The sequence below is a fragment of the Saccostrea cucullata genome, unplaced genomic scaffold, assembly GCF_032062105.1.
Source record: "Saccostrea cucullata isolate Sc308-1 unplaced genomic scaffold, CSIRO_AGI_Scuc_v1 ctg571, whole genome shotgun sequence".
Classification (NCBI taxonomy): Eukaryota; Metazoa; Mollusca; class Bivalvia; order Ostreida; family Ostreidae; genus Saccostrea; species Saccostrea cuccullata.
The window spans coordinates 67,684-91,673 of NW_026932178.1; the positions used below are offsets into that span (position 1 = coordinate 67,684).

The following is a 23,990-nucleotide window of genomic DNA, read 5'->3' on the forward strand; positions in this document are numbered from 1 at the left end:
ACTTTTTAGTAATTTTGCTTTATGAAAAAGTGATTTTTATGGTGTTTTTTCAAAAAATATATTTCTAACTAGACAATTCACCGGTGCCAATAGTAGCGAGTGTCCGAAGCCAAGATTTTCTCGATTCGCACTTTACCAGCAGTGATAAGTAGACCATGAAGAATCCGACAATCAGCCTACCGGTGCAAACACCGCCCTTCCCATGCTAGTGTCCCTGTGACATTAAAAGGTTATCTTATCTATTATCAATTTTGTATCTCCATACATGACACAGGTTTAAATGTAAAGTAGTAAGAATTAAATCGTCAACTGTAAAAGTCAGCGTCTTCGCAAAGTTCATAAAAATATCAAGAAATTGAATTTTCTTCAAAAGTGAATTTCAGTCAAATACCGTACGCACTAAACATCATATTAACAGTGATACTCGGGATTTTTATTGCTATGGTTCGAACCCCGCGAACAGTACATTATTTTTTAAATAAAAGAATAAATTTAGCCGAGAAAATTTTTGTCACAAAAAATTCGTTAATCAGGAGTTGTCAAGAGTTGAGACAAACATTTATTAACATAAAGACGTCGGTTTATTCCCCCAAACATTTGTATTTTTACAAAGATAGATTTAATATAGGCATTTCATTTTGGAACATAGTCCCAATCACTTAAATGCTTGTTTACCTCTCTTCTTTTAATGGGCATGTAACCAACAAGATGACCATTAAAAGGGAGTTTTACCTTACCCCTCCCTCTATTTGTTTGCTGCAGTTTAGTCAAAGAAGAATGATCGAGGGGTAATATATATAAAAAAAAATAGTGCTGAAAGAAGTTTGTTGTTACGACACCCTCCCCCCTCCTCTCCCCCGCTTCAATATTTTTCGGAAACTTTCGTGAGATGTTCACATGTAAGCTTTGATTCTATTTTGGTATTTTTAAAGTCACACTTGTATCATGAGTCTTTACTGAGTTTCATTACCTGGGTATTTCCTTCAATAAAAATCCAGTATTCATATCAGAGCTATTATAATATTGAGGACTGAAAAAAGAAAATATGAAATGGGGATATGTAAATGTTTGGCATTTTAGTAGTTGAGGGATTCTTATTTATAAGATCTCTAGCAAGCAAAATGGTAAAAAGGTTGGGGCAAAAATCCAGGGAATCAATTCATTGATGATATTGATTCCATTATCAAGTCTGATATCCCATGGTACAGCCTTTCTTATCTTTGTAAACCTATACTGTCCCCCTACAGCCTTAGTATACATACCTAGACCTACTTTATTGAACATATGGCTGTGCTTACATGATCTTCGTTAATACTATAATAAATATAATTCCACGTATCTAAGTTACTTGAAATAAACATGACTATGTACTGCTTGCCAGTAACACAACCAAACTTGGCTGTTAATTTCAGTAGGTGACAGAGATTTTGTCAGCTCTGTACCTCAGTTTGTTCTTAAGTGTGTAAATATAGGTTTCTATCAAAATCATGATTAGAAATCAGAGTATGTTCATCTGTACAGATGGAGAGTCTGGGGTTATATAGAACAATTATAATATAAGACCTAATGGAGGGACTGTCTAGAAGGAAATCAAAACACTTCTCATACAATCCAATTATTCTATTAAATGATTGATAATTTTGACGCCCTGGATTTAACTCATTAACATGCTTTAATTTGGAATGAAAAATGGGACAGATCCCCTCATACATCCGTTTGAGGATGAGTTTAAAACAGACCCAGAAACACCCTAGAAGATTTTTGGCACCAGTGAGGTATTGTATTTTATAAATCACCTAAAACCTGCTTTCCTTATTTGATAGGAACTCAATTAAAATCATCATTATGTGGTCTATTTATTTCTTTAATTTTCATTTTATTTATTTAAACAGGACAACAGCGTATGTTCAACTCTTCTGTGATATAAATGAAATAATTATAGTTTCTTACATGTCATTATTTCGAACAATACAGGGTGTGCCCATGGAGATAAATCAAAACATATCATAAGGGGTGTTAAGAAAGTTCGTTCCATGATGGAATATTTAAAAAAGTTTCAAAGTAGTGCGTACGTAACTAACGAGATGGATTTTCTAGTTCTACAAAATCAATAGAATGTGCTTTATATTAATAGCAATTAATTACTAGCAGGAATAGATATATAACAGTAAATTACAGTACTAGTGAACAATTCCTTCCCAATTTTCCTTACTTACATTGTGTGCAGTTGGTCTATAGTATCTAATTCTAGGATTTATCAGGTCTTGATGTAAATGTATCTGATTCTATACATGTATGCGGAAAACAGTAAATAAAGGGAGGAAGCCAAATCCACATTTTCAGAGGTGTTCCTCTTTGATCAGTTAGGCTCTGAGAACGACAACGATGTTGTAAAAAATTTTTGTCTGCTTAATGATGTTGTTTGTTTTTAATTATAGAAGAACGAAATAATTATTATATCGCGAATGTATAAATCATAATATACACAATTAATCTGAATGTTATATAGCCAATTGTACATAACAAGAATTTAGGCATTGTAGGCTAAAATAAAATTTTCAGGAAAAAAAAACAACGCTTTGATCAAGAACACAATTCATTGTGTATGAAATGAAATATCAAGGGATGATATTTTGTGTCTTACTTTTCACGGAGTTTAATCGGTTTAATTAAAAAAAAATATTAATCATGGATTGAGTATGGAACTCTTAATCTCAAACAAGCCCCATATCCCGTTTTTCTTTTATGATTGATACATCGGGATCGTAGTATTCGTCATCATGACGCTTTATTATCAACGTTAAATGTCAATGTTTTTGAAGACCGATCTTTAAACAATCTATTGGAATTCCCATAGGTACCAATTGCGCCCTATTATTAGCAGACATATTTTGTCTTCATATGAAGCAGAATTTGTGCATAATCTGATTAAAACCCCGTTCAAATTTACACTTCATATGGCAATAATTTTCCTATGTCGAAGGTAAAGGATATGGAGATAACGAACAGTATTTAATATCACAGTCCATAAACAATACAAAAGTTGGAGCAGAGCAAACACAGACTTTCAATTGTGTTGAGTTTACATTGATTTTCTTTCTTTAAAATCCACGGAGATACGAAATTAAAAATTGTATCAAGAAACCTGTATAGAAGAACCTTTGCGAGCCCCGCGTAAGTGTCGCCGAAACACCGTGTCTTCATGGAACATATGGAGATAACGAACAGTATTCAAGATCAAAAGTCCATAAAACAATACAAAATAGGACCTCCAAAACATCAGAGGTGGGATCAGGTGCAATGGAGAAGTAAGCATCCCCCAGTCATAACTGTCGTGTGCTCCCTGTCATAGTCGGGAAATAACATAAAATTTGTCAACAATTCAGTGTTTAAATAATGGAATAATAACCAACACGAAAAAAACGTCTAAATTCAAACGGGACTGCCTATATCTTTGTTTCATTAACTTTTTTGTCAATAATCTAACTCGTTTTAGATTTTTTTCATATGTAGAGCATGTTCTTGCGTATCGAATCAACTGAGATAGATAAACTCCGTATGCAGGTGATGAAGGTATATAGCTGCATAAGTAAGGGAAGTTGGCGATAGATATGTTTATTTAAGAGCTTGGTTTTTAAATAACCGGTAAAGACTTTTTGAAGTAAAATATCTAAGTATGAAAAAGATGTCTAAGGCTCTGTGGTATCTAATAACTCAAGCTCATCAGTATATGTAGTATCGAGATAGAAATGGAAATTACAATTGTTAATTGCGATACGTCGTCGATATACTTAAATGTCGAGTTGAAGGCCAAAGCAAGTGTTTTCTTCTTTTCACGCATAAGATTTTGCACAAATCTGCTTGCTATAAAGACAAAAATAGGTCTGCTATTAAAGGGACGTAATTAGTATTCATGGGAATTTCAATAAATTGTTAAAAGACCTGGTCTCCAAAAAACATAGATATTTTCAATCAGAAAACTCAAGCATCTATATGTGCAATCAGAATGCTTTTAACAAAACAACTGCAAATGACCAATAACAAGGTATGTAAATTTAAGAGTTCTATTTTTGTTGAAAAATCAGCTGTCAATGATATCAAAAAGCGTGCAAGCATGTTTTCGAAACTTTCCTAAGATTGTTCATAAGAAATTTCTTAAGATATATCTAAAGAAAATCTTAGGATCATCATTAGATTATCTTAAGGTGTTTTTCAAAGCTATCTTATGATTATCCTAAGCTAAGACGTTTTAAATCATTATGACATAGAAACCTTCAAGTTTTTAACCATTGTCAGGTATCAGAGAGTTGTAATTTTTTGCTATAGATAATGCTACACGTTATGTCATCATAATGAAAATATTTAAAAGAGTGAAATTCAAAAATAAAAAAAGAATTTGATATTTTTTTAATTTATAAATATAAATCATATATTTTTAATTATTAATTATCTAAATTCGATGATATATGATTGTATATTCTAATGCAATTGTTTTTGTAAAACACTTTTTGATTGGCTAATGCACTAATGTTTGAAGCAGTAAAACGAGCATTAACGAGCGTGAAAGCTTTTTCATTGTGACGTCATAATAGAGCGACGCAAAAACACAATGCTCCGTGACGTATTTCATGTAACAAAATTCATCAAAATAAGACGTAAACAACAAACAAATTGCATGGATTGCATTAGAATGGGAATAACTGATCTTCTAATTTGGTATTTGCGACCGTTAATGCAGATTTAACGGTCGCAAACATCCGTTTTACCGGCTCCGCTTACGCGTCGCCGGTAAAACTCAGTTTGCGACCGTTAAATCAGCATTAACGGTCGCAAATACCAAATTAGAAGATAGTTTTTCCCTAAATTAGTTACAATTAAAATCAAATAAAGTGCCATTTAATCATTTAGAATTCTTGAACGATGAAAAGTGCGTCAATTTACATGAGTGAAACGGAATGCACCGCAAAATCGGAAGAAAGTAGACAAACTGGAGGAGCCCCTCCCCCCAAAGACTAAATCATTCGCAAGAAAAAATCGTCTGAATGATTTGTTATGCTCCAATCTCTCTCAGATTAAATTTTATTCTGTTAACAGGTATCAACAGTCTCGTTTAAAGTCATCATTTCGTAAATTCTATGGTCGATACAATGACCTTGTCAGCAAATACAATTTATCATTGAATGAAATGCTGACTGACGTTTTTCATACAAATTGTTAGTCCATTATTTATACACTGAATTGACGACAGATTTTTTCCGTTATTTCCTGATTATGACAACGAGCACACGGCGGGTGTGACCGGTCGGCAGGGGATGCTCACTCCTCCATGGCACCTGATCCCACCTCTGATGTTTCGGAGGTCCGTGTTTGCTCTGCTCTTATTTTGTATATTGTTTAATGGACGTTTAGATTGAATACTGTTCGTTATTTCCATATCCTTCTTACATCTTACTTTGTATGTTGTGCATCTGCGTGAGGCACTGAATGTCATAAGAACTCTAACTATACCCCCCTTCTCCCCAGCACGTAGATGCATACAGGCACGTGATTTTACAATGAGGAATTGAGGTCCAAACATACTATATACATTGTACCATTGAAAATGTTCATTTTCGCCCCTTCCCCCTATTTGTGTTGTATAGGAAAATAAGGGTAATATAGTAGATTATGAGAAAAAATTGGCAATGAAAGAAGTTGGAACATAGCCCCCCCCCCCCCCCCCCCCCCCCCTTCTCCCCAGCACGAAATAAGAATTTCGCACAGGCACCTGACGTTAATTATTTTTCTTTTAATAATTAGAATATACCCTACCTAAAAAAATATTATTAGGTAGGAGATACTTTTCTTTTAAAGAAATATAAAGTAACGTCAGGTGCCTGTGGATTTTCAAGCTACAAAATTTTCGGGGTTCTTTTTCGCTTTTCAAGTATTTTTTTTAAGTTAGATTTTTTTCATGTTAGTTGGATACTTTTTCTACCCCCTCTCAAAATCGATGCTACGTCCCCATGTCATGTGTAAATGCAGTACATTTATAACTGTGTAATAATTTAACACCTGTAGAAACCACCTGATATATACACAATACAAAAAAAATCATGATTTTTCAGATAGCGTTGAGGCTTTAAAGGGGGGGGGGCTTAGAGAAATACATACCTCTTTTAAATGAAATAGTGCGCAATATCATTAATCAGTCAAACTGTATTACATTTGTTTTAATAAACACATAAACAAAAATTAATAGTCTTATCAAACATTTTATTTAACGAAATCTATATATTACATGTATTACAGTGGTATATAATTTTTACAGCTGTCGTTAACGGTTCCGACATACTAGTAATCAGTCTCAAATTCTTCCTATATCTTAAAATACTCAATCACGTCTGATACGACGATTTCGTCGAGCCAGCAATAACATGGACGCAACTATTCTACTAACGATAGACTTAAGATATGTCTAAAGCTGTCGTAACTTTAAGATAATTCTTTAGAACTTTCTTAAATTACGATACTTTCGAAAACTCCACTTAGTCTTAAGAAATGTCGTAAGTATATCTTAAGACGTTTCTTAGTCCTAAGATAGCTTCGTAAACATGCCTGTTTGACTAAATTTATGGTGGGGAATGGTTGTATATACAGACTTGAAAAGTCGTAAGTTTTTTAAGCTGTTAATTTTGGTAAAATCGTGTGATTTCAAACTGTCTTAAAGTTCCTTGGAAATTCTAGTTATTCATATACAGACTTGAAAAGTCGTAAGTTTTTTAAGCTGTTAATTTTGGTAAAATCGTGTGATTTCAAACTGTCTTAAAGTTCCTTGGAAATTCTAGTTATTCATATCTGATTAATTCCACTTCTTGAATATATTGTTGCCCGGTACTCCTGAGTATCCCCTTCAATACTTTTACATTGTAATATATTAGTGAGAACTAAACAAAGAAGCTATATATATATTTGTATGTATCTATGTATCTTTTAAAGAATTAATGCATTTTAGCTATATAAACAATAGATCCTCGCTCAAACACCAGAATTCCCGACCCAGAGGCAATAAATGCACAGGTTTGTAAGAGGTCCCTTGCTCATCACTATTATGTACTTGGTCCGTTTAATAGTTAGGAGCAGAGAGAATTTTCATAGAATTCATACATTTTCACAATACAACAAAGATTTAATTAGTTTCAGTTTTAATAAAGGAGAAACAAATGAAATTTTTGGATTCCCTTCTTGTAGATATTTGATGGCATCGTGCTCCTTGGAACCAGTATATTGTTGTAAAAATCAATCAGGAAGGATATGATTTCTCTAGTACAGGAAAGACACCAAGGTCTTGTTGGTACATCGTAATGAACTAATGCTATATTTAGATACGGTGGGGTAGAGGATTTCCCTTCCCTGCATATTTTTACGTGTTTCTGAAGATTTCTCATACTTCCTTCGCAAAATAAACATGGACTCCTTTAGAACTTTACAAATATAAGTTTTCTTGAAAGCAATACATTACTCTTAAAATGCCTAGCAAACTATCTTGATCATTTTTTTGTTGTTGATATAAATTTGTTAATAGTATAACGAATTACAAAAAACAACATGCCTTTGTGTATTTAACTTCCTTCATAAATAATAATATAAGTTGAGAAATTTAAATGTTGTAGATTAAAAAATATTTATTTCTTCGAACGAATATTAGAAATTCGTCTGGGCGACTTGATTATTTGTACGGACAAATTAGTTTATTGTTCAGCTAAATTAGTTATTTGCTGAGACAAATGCGTATTTAGTACGGACAATTGACGTTTTTTTTGTTCGGACATATTAAAAATTCGTCAGAACAATTTTTTTTGTAGATTAAAAAATATTTATTTCTGCGAACGAGTATTTTAAATTCGTCCGGGCGACTTGGTTATTTGTACGGACAAATGAGTTAATTGTTCAGACAAATGAGTAAATTGTTCAGACAAATAAGTTATTTGTTCAGACAAATGAGTTATTTGTTCAGACAAATTAGTTATTTGTTCAGACAAATGCGTATTAAGAACGGACAATAATTTTTTTTGTTCGTACATATTAGAAATTTCTCCGAACAAATAAAATTTTTGTTCGGACAAATAAATTTTTCCTGTACGGACAAATGAGTTACAAACACGGACAAATGAGTTATTTGATCAGACAAATTAGTTTTTGTACGGACATATTAGAAATTTGTCCGGACAAACTACATATTTTTTTCGGACAAATAAATATTTGTTTGGAAAAATTAGTTTTCTTGTTCAAGCATATCGAGAATTTGTCCAAACAAATTAGATATTTGTTTGGACGAAATAGTAAAAAATTACAATAGATGTTATAACTTCTTGAATGATACACAGACTGCTATTTACTGCATTTTTGCATTTTCAAAGAAAAAATTGTGTGTGTGTGGAGGCGGATGGGGTGGAGTGGGGTGGGGTGGGGGTAATTTGGTCAAAATTAACAAGTTTACCGATGTTTAAGTTACGCAGAATTACAGTTATTTCATGAAATTTAACCATAAATACTAAAGTATTTTTTATACGTTTGAGAAAGCTTCAATAGGAGATGGATCTATGAGCCCCATTCCTTTCATGCCTTTATCGCTATATACTTAGGAATACCTATAAGGAAACAAAACTAATGAGGCCCCTTGCTCATCACTATTATGTACTTCGTCCGTTTAATAGCTAGGAGCAGAGAGCATTTCATAGAATTCATACATTTTCACAATACAACAAAGATTTAATTAGTTTCAGTTTTAATAAAGGAGAAAAAAATGAAATTTTTGGATTCTCTTCTTGTAGATATTTGATGGCATCGTGCTACTTGGAACCAGTATATTGTTGTAAAAATCAATCAGGAAGGAAATGATTTCTCTAGTACATGAAAGACACCAAGGTCTTGTCGGTACACTATAATGAACAAATGCTATATTTAAATACTGTTGGGTAGAGGATTTCCCTGTATATTTTTTTTATTCTAAAGATTTCTTATATTTCCTTCACAGAATAAGCATGGACTCCTTTAGAACTTTACAAATGTAAGTTTTCTTGAAAACAATACATTAATCTTAAATTGCCTGATAAACTATCATGATCAATTTATTTTGTTGATATAAATTTGTTAATAGTATAAGAATTACATAAAAAAAACATACCTATACGTATTCAACTTCCTCCATAAATGATAAGTTGAGAAAATTAAATTTTGTAGATTTAAAAATATTTATTTCTTCGAACGAGTATTAGATGTTCGTCCCGGCGACTTGGTTATTTGTACGGACAAATTAGTTAATTGTTCAAATAAATCAGATATTTGTTCGGACAAATAAGTTTTAACCGTACAGACAAATTAGTTACTTGCACGGACAAATTAGTTATTTGCACGGACAAATGATTTATTTATTTTTTTTAGACAAATTAGATATTTGTTCAGATAAAATAGTTAAATGAGTTATTTGTTCACAAAAATTAGCTATTTGTTCAGACAAACTAGTTTTTGTTCGGACATATTAGAAATTTTTAACAAATTACAAGAAACAGAAACAGAAATTTTGACAAGAGACTTGATGTTCCGATTGCGTAATATCACGAGTACCTCGAAAACTATCTAACTTACTTCCGCTCTTTTGGGGGGGGGGGGGGGATTCAAGAAAGCTCTAAATCTCGCATGATTTCTTGGGCACATGACATTGTCTTGTTTAAAGCCATCATTCCGTAAGTTCTATGGTCGATACAATGACCTTGTCAGCAAATACAATTTATCATTGAGTCAAATGTTGACTGACATTTTGCACACTTATTGTTAGTCCATTATTTATACACTGAATTGACGACGGTTTTACCGTAATTTCCCGATCATGACAAGGAGCACACGAGGGATGTGACCAGTCAGCAGGGGATGCTCACTCCTTCACGGCATGGTGATCCCACCTCTGATGTTTCGGGGGTCCGTGTTTTCTCTGCTCCTCTTTTGTAGTGTTTATGGGCTTTGATATTGAATACTGTTTGTTATCTCCATATCCTTCTTACAGTAGTGACAATTGAATGACTCGAACAATTTTCTTCCGAAAGTAAAATGCATTGCCAAGGATTGAACTCCAAATAGTAGATTGTCAAATAAGGAAAGACAGGAATATTTTATCAGTTAGGAGTTAGTTAGGACCTTAGTTAAAAATATTGTAAGAAATATATCATTTTAAGAAACGCTTCTCTCAAAAAGCAATTAGGCTAGTTCAGAGATTTTTTAACAAGGTATTCCACAAGAATGGTTTACTTATTTGTCCTCATAAATTCTACATTGATCGATCTTGCATTGTATTCAATAGCACATTTGCCCACATCCAACAGAAGTTTCCTACCTCCATCGCAAGTGAGTTCCACTAAGTTAAGTAATCGCGATATCATGCAAGCATAAAACTTTTTCTTGAGAGTGGACCTCGTAATTTTCATCTCAGACGTTGTGACTAGCCCCTGGTACCTCGAAATAACCTTTTGGCAGTACCAGCAAAAGGTGGTCTGATAAACAATTATTATTTTAACAAAGCATTTGAGGGTGTTCGGCAGGTAACCCACTTTTTCTCATAGATAGTGGGGACCACGAAAACTTGCTTTTACAACATGTTTCATAAGTTTAATAATTTCAACGTATTTGATTTAACCTACAATTTTCTAATTCCTCCGAACAAATACTTAATTCGTCCGAAAAAAAAAAATAAATTGGTCAGAAGAAACATGTAAGTTGTCTGAAGGAATATAAAAAGGATGATGTGACATAACTGCTATCTGGGGCCCTTTTTTCTACGACGAATGATCATTTAATCTACAACGATTTTGATAGTTTTCAAACATGGGTGAATAATTACGACACCTTTTGAATAGTATCAAGTCAAGTGAATTCTATTTATAGTCGGCACATATATACAGTATAACAGAAATAACATGAGTTTAGGTAAGCTTTTTAACCGAAATATTTACACAAATATAAAATTAGTAAAAAAAAAACATACATTGTTAGTAAAACAAAAGATTAATTTACATTCAAAATTTCACCTTAAGGGTAAGAAAAAGCACAGATACTAGTACCCATTATAAAAAATGAAAAAAATCAAAAAAGAAGCAGAATAAGTTATTTTGCACACGGATGATTATCACAGAAAAAAGAAATATAAAGTTTTCGTTAACTATAACCAGATCTTGAAGAAAGAGTGGGCTCTTTTTGTTAATGATTTTAAATGTTTCTAATGCCAGTAATCTCATTTTTCTGGTCTTTAGGGAGGGCAATTTGGATCTTTCCAATAGTTGTTTATATGAGCTTTCATAGTCATTATAAATAAATCGCAGTGCTCTTAACTGAATTTTCTCAGTTTTTTGAGTATTTTTCTCACTACAATAGTGCCAAGTCTGGGGGCAATAACTAATATTTGACATAATAAAACTCTGGTATAAAGTAAGACTCCCAATATTTTATAGGATTAAACGTTCTTTTTTTCAGAATTTATCAATATGTTAACTCTGCTTTTTTACTCACAAACTGAATAAAAGTGCGAAGCACTTTTATGTAAAGTTTGTGAGTATCAAGGCAGAGTTTACACATCGATAATTCTGGAAAAAAAGTACGCTTAATTCTTATAATTCTAATTACGAATTTTTAAAATTATTAAAATTATTTCTCTTTGAGGCCGCTATACTATCCGTTATTTCTGGACGGAAAAGGAACACTTTATGCTGCAAAGAAACGAATACAAGATGGATATCGATCAAATCCATCTTAAATTGTCAAAACAATCAATAAACAAACTTATAAAAACTCATTGAATGTTGTTTAAGTCAACAAATATCTTAAATACGCGTATTCTCCAGAATAATTCGTCCTTGACCGTGGCCATGTTGACATTATATATAGCGAAAGTTGCAGACCGACGTCGTCCTCGATTTGCTCTGGTTTGTTCAAAGATTTTGGGAGAATGTGGGATCTGTAGGATGTAAATTTATGAATTTGATGTTGATAAGGCAAGAGTCTGAGGTACGTTTCTTTTCCCTATCACAACGATACCAACTGAGCTGATATGGAACGTCGAGAAAATGACAGCATGATCTGCGATTTGTTTTTAAAATTCACACCCGTGATCCGTCAGTGACATAAATATAATATTCCCGTCTGTCAGTCCTGTTTATCTCCTGTTTTGCTTTTTTTATTTCAAGTTTCTTGTAAACATAATCTAGCTAAAACGGACTGGAAGTGTCTGTTTTCATTGTTTTTACAACAGCCCAGAAGCTAGGTCAAGAAGTGGTTCTGATTGAAAAATTCATCAATGTGTAAACTTTTTCTTGAATTTGTTCTCGTCCAATTAAAACAAAGGGAATCAATAAATGAAATTAAGATTGGAATTATTCAGATATTTCGTTTTAAAACATTTAGTTTTCTTGCTGCCGTCTTACATATCTCTGAAATATGAGTATTGAAATTTAGTTTAAAATCAATCGTAATTCCTAAAAGTCTAACTTCATCTTCACATTTGATAATAATATTTTCCAGGTCAAAAGATATTTGGGTTTTTTTTGTGTGTTTTGCCCCAATTGCGATTGCTTGGAAGTTTTGTGAGAATTTGCTAAGGTATTGTCATCTGCATAATTATAGAGGGTGCAGTTTTTAACAAAAAAAGAATGCATCATTAAGAATTTAACTATTCATTAGGCTTAATGATTCATTAAATTTAATGAACCGTTGATACAACCGGGTCCAGGTCATTAATAAAAAATTAAAACATACAGGTCCAAGAATTGATTCTGAACATTTTTCAGAATATCCAACATTTCAATTAAATGGGAACCAATCTTAACACACTGTTTCCTATTTGATTGATAGCTTTTAAACAAATCTAATGCTGGTTTGGACAGGCCATATGCTTTTAGTTTTAGAGAAGCAGGTCATGAGGAAGGCAGGTAAAGGGTTTGATAAATCCATCAAAATCGCAGCTAAGTATTCATTGTTATCAAGGGCATGTTTCCAGTCTTCAATAATCCGTAAAGGGGTTGATTGACATCCAAAACCTGGCCATGGTCTAAAAGCAGCCAAAAATGGGTTAAAAATCTTTTCAAAATTAGTGGGCTTGTATTTCAATGGCTTTTTCAAAAATATTTGAAATGACAGAGAGCACACTGACAGATCTGTAATTGTCTTTAATACGAGTACTATTTTTCTTATAGATTGGTATAACCTGAGCTTCTTTAAGCTTGTCAGGGAAAATTGAACATGATAATGACAAGTTAATAATATTTGTAATAGGTTTTACTACAATAGGCTCTGCTAAATGGAGTAGTTTGGATGAAATAACATCAATTCCTGTAGCCTTCTTTACGTTTGTTTTCTTTTCTTAACAAAATTTTTAGTTACACTAGTGAAAGAAAATTTTTCTTATTTGTGGATGTTTTTTGAATAGCATTGAATACTAGCAATGCTTGGATGTTTGTCTTCTACTTGCACACTATTTTCTTCTATATCTTTGGCAACATTTACAAAATAATTATTAAAAATTTCACGTACTTCTCTCTTTTTAGTAATAAGTTTATTTTTCCTATGAAAGAATAGTGTCACTTATTGTGGTTTTACCTTTGTTTGTTAAAAAGGGTTTAACAGTTGGCCGCAATTCACTAGATTTAGGACCCCCTGTGCATCGTTCTAAGAAGTAATTATTTACCCAAATATTCTTAAATATTCTAAGTTTAGTAACCTGATTTTCTTGTTTCCTGTATGCCTCCTACTTTTCATTTGATTTAATTGTAGTAAATGTTTGAAACATTTTCTTCTTGTATAGATTTCTCTTTTCAGATTTTTGTTCATGTAAGGTACTTGATTTGGAAAAATTTCCTGTCCTTTGAGGGGTGCATGTTTATTCACAACGTCCAAATAGTTTCAATAGTTCTGACACATTTTAAACATAATCATTAGTGCATTATCTATGATTTTTTAGACCCGGTCACGACAAAATTCTCCCTTGTTTTGACAATATGTTCTCTTATAGAAAGAGAATGGACGGGTCTCTTAAAAGGAGGGATATGTGCATGTCAAAGAATTTACCTAATATAGTTTTTGTAATTTTTTTTTTGTACATTACCGAGAACAATTGTCCAATCCGATGACAAAACGACAAAACATGCCAGTTAATTTAACTGAATGTTTACTTATCACAGACTCGTGGTTTAGGTCAATTTTACCATCATCTCTATCACGTACATTTCTTACTTTTAATGGTCAACGGTATGCGCTTATATATTTTAATAGCTTCAAAGACTGGGGTGGGGTCAAACTTTCATGGGAATTGGATGAAAACATGATAACCCTACCCAAATGAAATATCTGTATCTTTTAATCAAAGTAGTATTCCATTAGAGTACATATATTAGTGCCAAACTGCATGCAAAATTAGAATTAAATACGGACATTTAGTTATACCCCTCGCAAACGAAGTTTGGGGGGTATATAGGAATCACCTTGTCCGTCTGTCAGTCTGTCCGTCCGTCAGGCTGTCCGTCTGTCTGTGCAATCGTGTCCGGACCTTAACTTCTTACAGAGGGACATTAGAATCTACTACTCCACACAAAGATTGCTTGTGACATAAGGGTGTGTCATGACCTTGACCCAAGGTCATTTGGGGAAGTTCAAGGCCACTGGAAGAAAAATTTCATAATTCGTGTCCGGTCCATATCTTTTTTATGGATAAACTTGGTAGGTTCTCATTTCACACAAAGATTGCCCATGACCTAAGGGTGTGTCATGACTTTCAACCAAGGTCATTTGGGGAAGTTCAAGGTCACTGGAAGAAAAATTTCATAAATCATGTTTGATGTATATCTTTTATGGATAAACTTGGTAGGTTCTCATTTCAAACAAAGATTGCCCATGACCCAAAGGATGTGTAATGACCTTGACCCAAGGTCATTTGGGAAAGTTCAAGGTCACTGGAAGAAAAATTTCAAAATTCTTGTCCGGTCCATATCTTTTTTATGGAGAAACTTGGAAGGTTCTCATTTCACTCAAAGATTGACCATGACCCAAGGGTGAGTCATGACCTTAATCCAAGGTCATTTGGGGAAATTCAAGGTCACTGGAATAAAAATTTCATAATTCGTGTTTGATACATATCTTTATTATGGAAGAACTTACTTCTGAAAAACCCAGCTGGGGGTATTTTGTCCTGTTTGGACAGTTCTTGTTTTTTGTCAATTTATCTGGGGCCGTATTTTACCTTCTCCAAGGGATTATTTAATTTGTCAAAACGAATACCTAATTCGGCCAATAAATTTCTAATTGACATCCGAACAAATTTCTTACTCGAGCTCGTCTGAACAAATACCAAATTTGTCCGAACGAATTTCTGATTTTTCAAAAAAAAAATTAATTAAAAAAAATAAATAAACACCTTATTTGTGCAAAGAAATTTTTATTTGTCTGAACGAATATCAAATTTTCGACAAATTTCTAAGTTTTCCGAACAAATGTCTAATTCGTCGGAAAAAAAAAGTTTTTCTCTGAAAAAAAGATTTGTAAAGTTAGCTACTAGTAACTGGCTACTGGACTTTTACGAGAAGCGCTGACTTTTACGGTTGACGAATTACTCTCACACTAGGACAGTGTACGGAAGCTCTTTAACGATATAATAATTTAGTTTAACATTTAATTCAACAACAAAAACAGGCTATTACAAGGCACGGATAAGTTGTCCTTGAAGAAAACGACAACCATCCTACCCTCAAATCCAGGTTTTCACATACAAGTGCCCCTAACACAATTACCATAAACACTAGAAAGGTTTTCTTATCCATTATCAGTTCTGTACTTCCGTAGATGTGAATGTTTAAATGTCCAAGTAAACAGTCAACTGTAAAAGTCAGTGTATCTCGTAAACGTTCACTAGTAGATGGCTACGACAAGTGGTAAAGTTAGCAACTAGTAGCTGGCTACGAGAAGTAAGTAAAGTTGGCTACTAGTAATTGGCTACTAGTAAATGACTTGAACCTTCCAGTACCTTTTGTTAAAATTATGCAAACTTGAATACAAATGTTGATATTCTTAAAGAAGCTGGGTTTTACATCGCTGATATCCACTGATAGTGTTGAAAAAAAAATCTCTGAGCTTTTCAAAATAATCAGGCTTTCAAGTTACAAGATATCGGTAGTAATAAACTCAGCTACTAGTACCTTTTGTCTAGAATTATGCAATTTGGGAGACAAATGTTGATATTTTTGAAGTAGCTGGTTTGTTACCTCGCTGATATCAACTGATATTGTTGATAAAAATAATCTCTAAGATATTCCACATGATCTGGCAGTAAAGTTACCAAGATATCATTAGTAATGAATTCAGCTACTGGTACCTTTTGTGTAAAATTATGCTATTTTTGGAGACAAATGTTGATATTCTTGAAGTAGCTGGTTAGCTGATATCAACTGATATTGCTGATAATGATAATCTCTAAAAATTTCCACATGACCTGGTAGGAAAGTTATCAAGATATCGTTAGGAATGAACTCAGCTACTGGTACCTTTTGTGTAAAATTATGCTATTTTTGGAGACAAATGTTGATAATTTTGAAGTAGCTGGTTTGATACGTCGCTGATGTCGACTGATATTGCTGATAAAAATAATCTCTAAGATATTCCACATGATCTGGTATTAAAGTTACCAAGATATCGTCAGTAATGAACTCAGCTACTGGTACCTTTTGTGTAAAATTATGCTATTTTTGAAGACAAATGTTGATATTCTTGAAGTAGCTGGTTTGTTACCTCGCTGATATCAAATGATGTTCCTGATAATGATAATCTTTAAAACATTCCACATGATCATGCAGTAAAGTTACCAAGATATCGTTAGTAATGAACCCAGCTACTGGTACCATTTTTGTAAAATTATGCTATTTTTTAAGACAAATGTTGATATTTTTGAAGTAGCTGGTTTGTTACCTCGCTGATATCAACTGACATTGCTGATAAAAATAATCTCTAAAACATTCCACATGATCATACAGTAAAATTACCAAGATATTGTTAGTAATGAACTCAGCTATTGGTACATTTTTTGTAAAATTATGCTACTTTCCGAGACAAATGTTGATATTTTTAAAGTAGCCGGTTTGTAACCTCGCTGATATCAACTGATATTGTTGATAAAAATAATCTCTAAAACATTCCACATGATCTGGCAGTAAAGTTACCAAGATTTTCTTAGTAATGAACTCAGCTACTGGTACCTTTTGTTTCAAATTATGCTATTTTTTGGATACAGATCTTCACATTCTTGAGGTAGCTGGATTTTCAAATCGCTGATATCAACTGATATTGCTGATAAAAATAATCTCAAAGATATTCCACATGATCATGCAGTAAATTTACCACGATATCGGTAGTAATGAAATCAGCTACTGGTACCTTTTGTTTTAAATTATGCTATTTTTTTTTTAAGACAAATGTTACCGGTCACGGTAGCCTAGTGGTAGAGCGTTCGCTTCGTGATCGGGAGGCCCGGGTTCGATTCTCGTTCCCGGCGCCGCGTCATACCTAAGACGTAAACAAAGGTAGTGACTGTTCCTTCGCGAAGCGCTCGGCACTAGAAGTGAAAGTCACGGGTCTTTCGGATATGACCTTAAAAACGTAGGTCCCGTGTCACGGTAGGCGCTGGCACGATAAAGAACCCTCACTGCTCAATGGCCCTGAGTGCGGAGTATAGGTCTAAATTTGAAGCCCTTCACCGGCATACGGTGACTTCTCCATATGAGTGAAAAATTCTCAAGAGGGACGTTAAACAATATACAATCAATCAATTAAGACAAGTGTTGATATTTTTGAAGTAGCTGTTTTGTTACCTCGCTGATATCAACTGATATTGCTGATAAAAATAATCTTTAGGATATTCCACATGACCTGGCAGGAAAGTTATCAAGATATCGTTAGGAATGAACTCAGCTACTGGTACCTTTTGTGTAAAATTATGCTATTTTTGGAGACAAATGTTGATAATTTTGAAGTAGCTGGTTTGATACGTCGCTGATGTCGACTGATATTGCTGATAAAAATAATATCTAAGATATTCCACATGATGTGGCACTAAAGTTACAAAAATATCTGTAGAAAAAAACTCTGCTGCTAGTACCTTTTGTTAAAAAAATTGTGGTGTTTTGGGACACAAATATCATATTTCTAAACAAAAGGAACTAAGAATATCAACATTTGTCTAAAAAAAAAAAAAGGGATATTTTTACACATTAGGTACAAGTAGCTACATTTTTTAAAATTGTGCAATTTTTGGATACAAAAGTTGATATTCTTGAAGTAGCTGGATTCGCGTGATTCGCACATGCTCAGAACGGTGGTTGATGTGCATTAGAATTGGAGAGGATTAATTTAAAATATAGTCAACATTGAAACCAGATATTGTTTTTTCTATGGAAGGTATTCAATTAGTTCGCGAACTTTTTGATCACCCCTCGTACTTCGGGAAAAAAAACAAGCAGCGATTTCATACAGCGTCGTAGGTCAAGGCTTTTTTCTTTTTGATGTCATACTTTCGAGTATTTCCGATTTTTCACAATCTCAACTGACCAATGCAGAGTTGTCACTCGTTCCTCTCTCAGACTGCATGAGCTGATGGAAGAGAATGGATTTTTTGGAGACTTTTTCAAGGCCCTAGTTGGAGTCCGGGGTGAAGCCCCCGGAAGCAGATATATTTTTACAAACAAGTTTTTTCCTTGTACATTTATCTGTATCCAGAAATTAAATAATTTTAAAAAAAGGTACTAGTAGCTGAGTTGATTGCTAACGATATCTTAGTAACATCAGCACCAAATCATGTTGTAAAGAACAGAGATCGTTTTTATCAACGATATTAGTGGATATAAACGGTGTAAAAATCCAGATACTTCAAGAGTATCAACATTTGTCTCCAAAAATAGCATAATTTGAAACAAAAGGTACCAGTAGCTGAGTTCATTACTACCCATATCTTGGTAACTTAACTGCCAGATCATGTGGAATATCCTAGAAATTAGTTTTATCAGCAACATCAGTTGATATCAGCGAGGTAACAAACCCAACTACTTCAAAAATATCAACATTTGTCTCCAAAAATAGTATAATTTTACACACAAGGTACCAGTAGCTGAGTTCATTACTACCGATATCTTGGTAACTTTACCGCCAGATAATGTGGAATAGCTAAAAGATTATTTTTATCAGAATATCTGTTGATATCAGCGAGGTAACAAACCAGCTACTTCAAAAATATCAGCATTTGTCTCCACAAATAGCATAATTTTAAACAAATGGTACCAGTAGCTGAGTTCATTACTACCGGTATCTTTGTAACTTTACTGTTAGATCATGTGGAATATCTTTGAGATTATTTTTATCAGCAACATCAGTTGATATCAGCGAGGTAACAAACCCAACTACTTCAAAAATATCAACATTTGTCTCCAAAAATAGTATAATTTTACACACAAGGTACCAGTAGCTGAGTTCATTACTACCGATATCTTGGTAACTTTACCGCCAGATAATGTGGAATAGCTAAAAGATTATTTTCATCAGAATATCTGTTGATATCAGCGAGGTAACAAACCAGCTACTTCAAAAATATCAGCATTTGTCTCCACAAATAGCATAATTTTAAACAAATGGTACCAGTAGCTGAGTTCATTACTACCGGTATCTTTGTAACTTTACTGTTAGATCATGTGGAATATCTTTGAGATTATTTTTATCAGCAACATCAGTTGATATCAGCGAGGTAACAAACCCAACTACTTCAAAAATATCAACATTTGTCTCCAAAAATAGTATAATTTTACACACAAGGTACCAGTAGCTGAGTTCATTACTACCGATATCTTGGTAACTTTACTGCCAGATAATGAGGAATAGCTAAAAGATTATTTTTATCAGAATATCTGTTGATATCAGCGAGGTAACAAACCAGCTACTTCAAAAATATCAACATTTGTCTTCAAAAATAGCATAATTTGGAACAAATGGTACCAGTAGCTGAGTTCATTACTACCGATATCTTGGTAACTTTACTGTTAGATCATGTGGAATATCCTAGAGATTATTTTTATGAACAATATCAGTTGACTTCAGCGAGGTAACAAACCAGCTACTTTAAAAAATATCAACATTTGTCTCCCAAATTGCATAACTCTAGACAAAAGGTACTAGTAGCTGAGTTTATTACTACCGATATCTTGGTAACTTCAGTGCCATATTATGTTGAAAATCTCAGAGATTGTTTTTTGCAACACTATCAGTGGATATCGGTGATGTAATATTCCAGCTACTTCAAGAATATCAACATTTGTATCCAAGTTTGCATAATTTTACACAAAAGATACTAGACGGTTATTTTTAAGGTTCAAGTCATTTACTAGTAGCCAGTTAATAGTAGCCAACTTTACATGCTTGTTGTAGCCAGCTACTAGTAGCCAGTTACTAGTAGCCAACTTTACATGCCTGTCGTAGCCAGTTACTAGTAGCCAAATTTACTTACTTCTCGTTGCCAGCTACTAGTAGCTAACTTTACCACTTGTCGTAGCCAGCTACTAGTAGCCAGTTACTAGTAGCTAACTTTACATATCTTCTGAAAAATACGTAATTTGTCCCAATAAATATCTAATTCGTCTGCACAGATTTTAAATTGTTCGACTATTATTTCTATTATCTGATCCTACATTTGCGCCGTATCTTCTAAATTGGCAATCATTACACAAAATATACAAATTCCCTTTCATTCTTGCCAGTAACACAGCCATACAACACATATCAGAATCAGTGTTTGTGGGACTGTGTCGAACAGTGGGGACATCACAACTGGTTGCTATGAGGAGAGATGTGGTGGATATCAGGGATATAATGGAAAATCAAGTGACAAGTGTTTATGGCAGTACCATTTTGAGTGGAAGTTGCGGAGAAGGTTTCAGACTGAAAGGATCCGATCAAGACGTGATGCACTGGCCAAATAATCACCGTGTGATCTGGGACTTATCTCAATCTCAGTATTACAACACACGTAGAGAAACACTGATCCTCTGTGACTGTTCTGATAGTCCACCAGGATTCACTTTGTTATATCTACTGTCACCAAGCATGCGCAGAGTTATTCAGAGAGCTTGTGTTAGAAAGTATAATAGGCTTTACATATCTAGTTCTATACACAGACAGATCATGTGTTCACCTACTACCACTCCACATCGACCACAACGTAAGCAGCATGGACCCTGTGCCACTTATTCACTTGGAACAACAGAATATGATATTGCTTTCTGTTTTGCCAGTGACTTTTGGCCTCCATCTGCTTCCTCGTGGATAGACAGATGTCACTCATGGCCCCAGCCTCATGTTGCTAATGATATACTAAGAACTGGATGTCTCTTTGTAGCAATAGGACATAAGCTAGGAAGACATGAAAACCATGAATGGAGAATCTCTTTCTCTCTCGCAGAACAAAAACTTGTGTATGCTATGAGCCACTGTCAATTCTTAACTTATGGCTTGCTTAAATTGTTTTTAACAGAAATAATTAACAATAGTGTGGGCAATGATGATAAGTTATTGTGCTCTTATCATATAAAGACAGCAGTTTTCTGGGTGATTCAACAAAATATAATACCTTACTGGTGCCCACAAAATCTCCTTGAGGGTTTCTGGGTCCGTTTTAAACTCCTTCTCAAATGGGTGTATGAGGGCATATGTCCTAACTTTTTCATCCCAGATAACAACATGTTTATAAGTAAAATTCATGGCAACAAACAGCATCAATTATTTACCAGACTGTACTGTTTGTATGAGAAGGGTTTAGTATTCCTGCTACAGATTCCTTCCATAAGGTCTTATATTATAGATGTCCTTCATAACCCCACACTCTCCGTATGTACAGATGAACAAACTTTGATTTCTGAGGCTGATTTTGATGTAAACCTAATTAGTGAAATAAACTGTATTATTACAGTACCCATTTCGAACATGCAACAATGTATGAAATATCTACAAACCATAGAACGGATGATAGGTTTACCTCTCTTGACACAGTATCAAGGCCTCATGCTACAAAGATTTACAGTTTCTGTCCTTCAGAATGCGTCTTTTATATTACACATGAAAACTTACGAAAATGAAAACAGACTGAGGTATAGAGCCGACAAAATCTCCTGTCACATGCTGAAATTAGCAGCCAAGTTTGGTTGTATTACTGACATGATGTACATAGCAATGTATTATTACAAGACACTTAGATACCTGGAAGCTTTATCAATTATAGATATGATCAAGGTCAAGTTAGCACAGCCATATGTGATGCATTACGATGCTGTAGATACAGTGAGGTATACTGAGGCTTTGGAGGGACAGACCTGGTCTACAAAGATGAGACAGGCTGTAGCATTGGATGTCAGACTTTACAAAAGAATCCATTACATCCCTGAACTGATTCTAGAACTACAGCCTGCTCTACAGATTGAAGTGCCTGCATTGCAAGTCCCACATTTAGTAATGATATACATGCTAGAGATCTTGTGCTACATACATGTAGACATAATGAAAATACAAACAGCTCTAGATGATCTACAGACCCTAGTTCACTATGATCCTGGACAGATTATACATGTAAATTTCAGAGACATACCGTGGCATATTTTGGGGATCTGTCAACATGTGACAGGGAACCTCCAGGCTGCTCTATACTCATACCAACAATCTCTCAGACATTTAACACCATTCTACAATATACAAACAATAACAGGAATGAGAATAAGCGAAATTATAGAATAATCAAAATAAGTATGCTAGGTACGTGTTAATAGTAGTTCACCAGAAGAGTTTACTATTTAAATAGTCTTTCAAGTATATTTTATTTTTTAAAGAGAATATGAATAATAAAACGAAACAGGATTTTCCTTTTAAGCATCGAAATGGAAAGTATAATATTAATGCCAATATACTCTAACCATGTATTTTGTTGTATTTTTTTAATTCACAGGAAGAAGTTGTAATCTTCATTCAGACAATTACATTATAAATCATTTCAATATGTATCAGAGGCAATAAGACATAAAATAATTAAAAGAAAATAATGTTAGCATTTTCCATGGATGTTGCAAGATATTTTCCGAGGTCAAGAAATGTTGTCTTGAAATATAAAAGATGAATCAATAATTTTAGAAAAAAGATAAATACAGACAAGATATAAATTGTATCCCGTGAGTATTATCAATTAGGTTTTATTATATTATTACAAAATTGAATTTAGCAGACACTGATGTTTTAGTGAATGATGTATAATTTTATCCATGCTACTTATCAAAATTTGTAGTGTTAGAATACATGGTACTTAATAAAAAGTGAAAAAATGTACGAATTTAAGGTGTGTATTCTGTTTATTCTGAGATAAACTGTATGTACATACATTCTACAGGTAAATCTCCCCTTTCCAAAAATGTTATTTCTCAGTCCTGAATACTATGTCACTGTAACTACAAAATTCGAAAGTTAACCACATGGTGTACAATCCTCTTTAAAATAATTATCTAAAAAATAACTTTTACCATATTTCTTATTTTTAGTTCTTATTAAGCTACACCACCTGCATATGGTGTTAATGCCTCTCTTATGTTTTGGAGGTCCATGATTGCTCTGCTCCTATTTTGTATTGTTCAATTGACTTTTGAGCTTCAATATAGTTCATTATCACTTTAGATTTCCTTTTTACACAGTACATTTGGTATAATCCGAGATTTCTAATCCCTGCTTTTATATTGAGACTTGCGCAGGGGAGTAGAAGTCACAATACAAAGCAGGGGTTGGGGTCAGAAGAATCTCGGATTACATTTGGTATAATTTAAGATATCCTGAAGCGAACCTTTGGATGAAACAAGGAGATGACTAACAGTAGTAACCAAGCTCAGAAGTCAATTAAAGGAGCATATGGAGTATTC

The 23,990-nt window shown here is 33.6% G+C and overlaps 2 protein-coding genes across 2 annotated transcripts in view; both read left to right on the forward strand.

Annotated features, from left to right (window-relative positions):
* LOC134234595 (elongation of very long chain fatty acids protein 7-like) overlaps window positions 1-23,990 on the forward strand; it is a 216,358-nt gene that overhangs the window by 41,312 nt on the left and 151,056 nt on the right. The window lies entirely within an intron of this gene.
* LOC134234575 (uncharacterized) lies at window positions 20,881-22,827 on the forward strand. Its single transcript, XM_062716656.1, has one exon. The coding sequence runs from the start codon at window positions 20,881-20,883 to the stop codon at window positions 22,825-22,827; it is 1,947 nt and encodes a 648-aa protein (XP_062572640.1).

What these genes read in the sequence shown, in the direction of transcription:
- LOC134234575 (XM_062716656.1), top strand. Translation starts at nt 20,881, where the DNA reads ATGAGGAGAGATGTGGTGGATATCAGGGATATAATGGAAAATCAAGTG.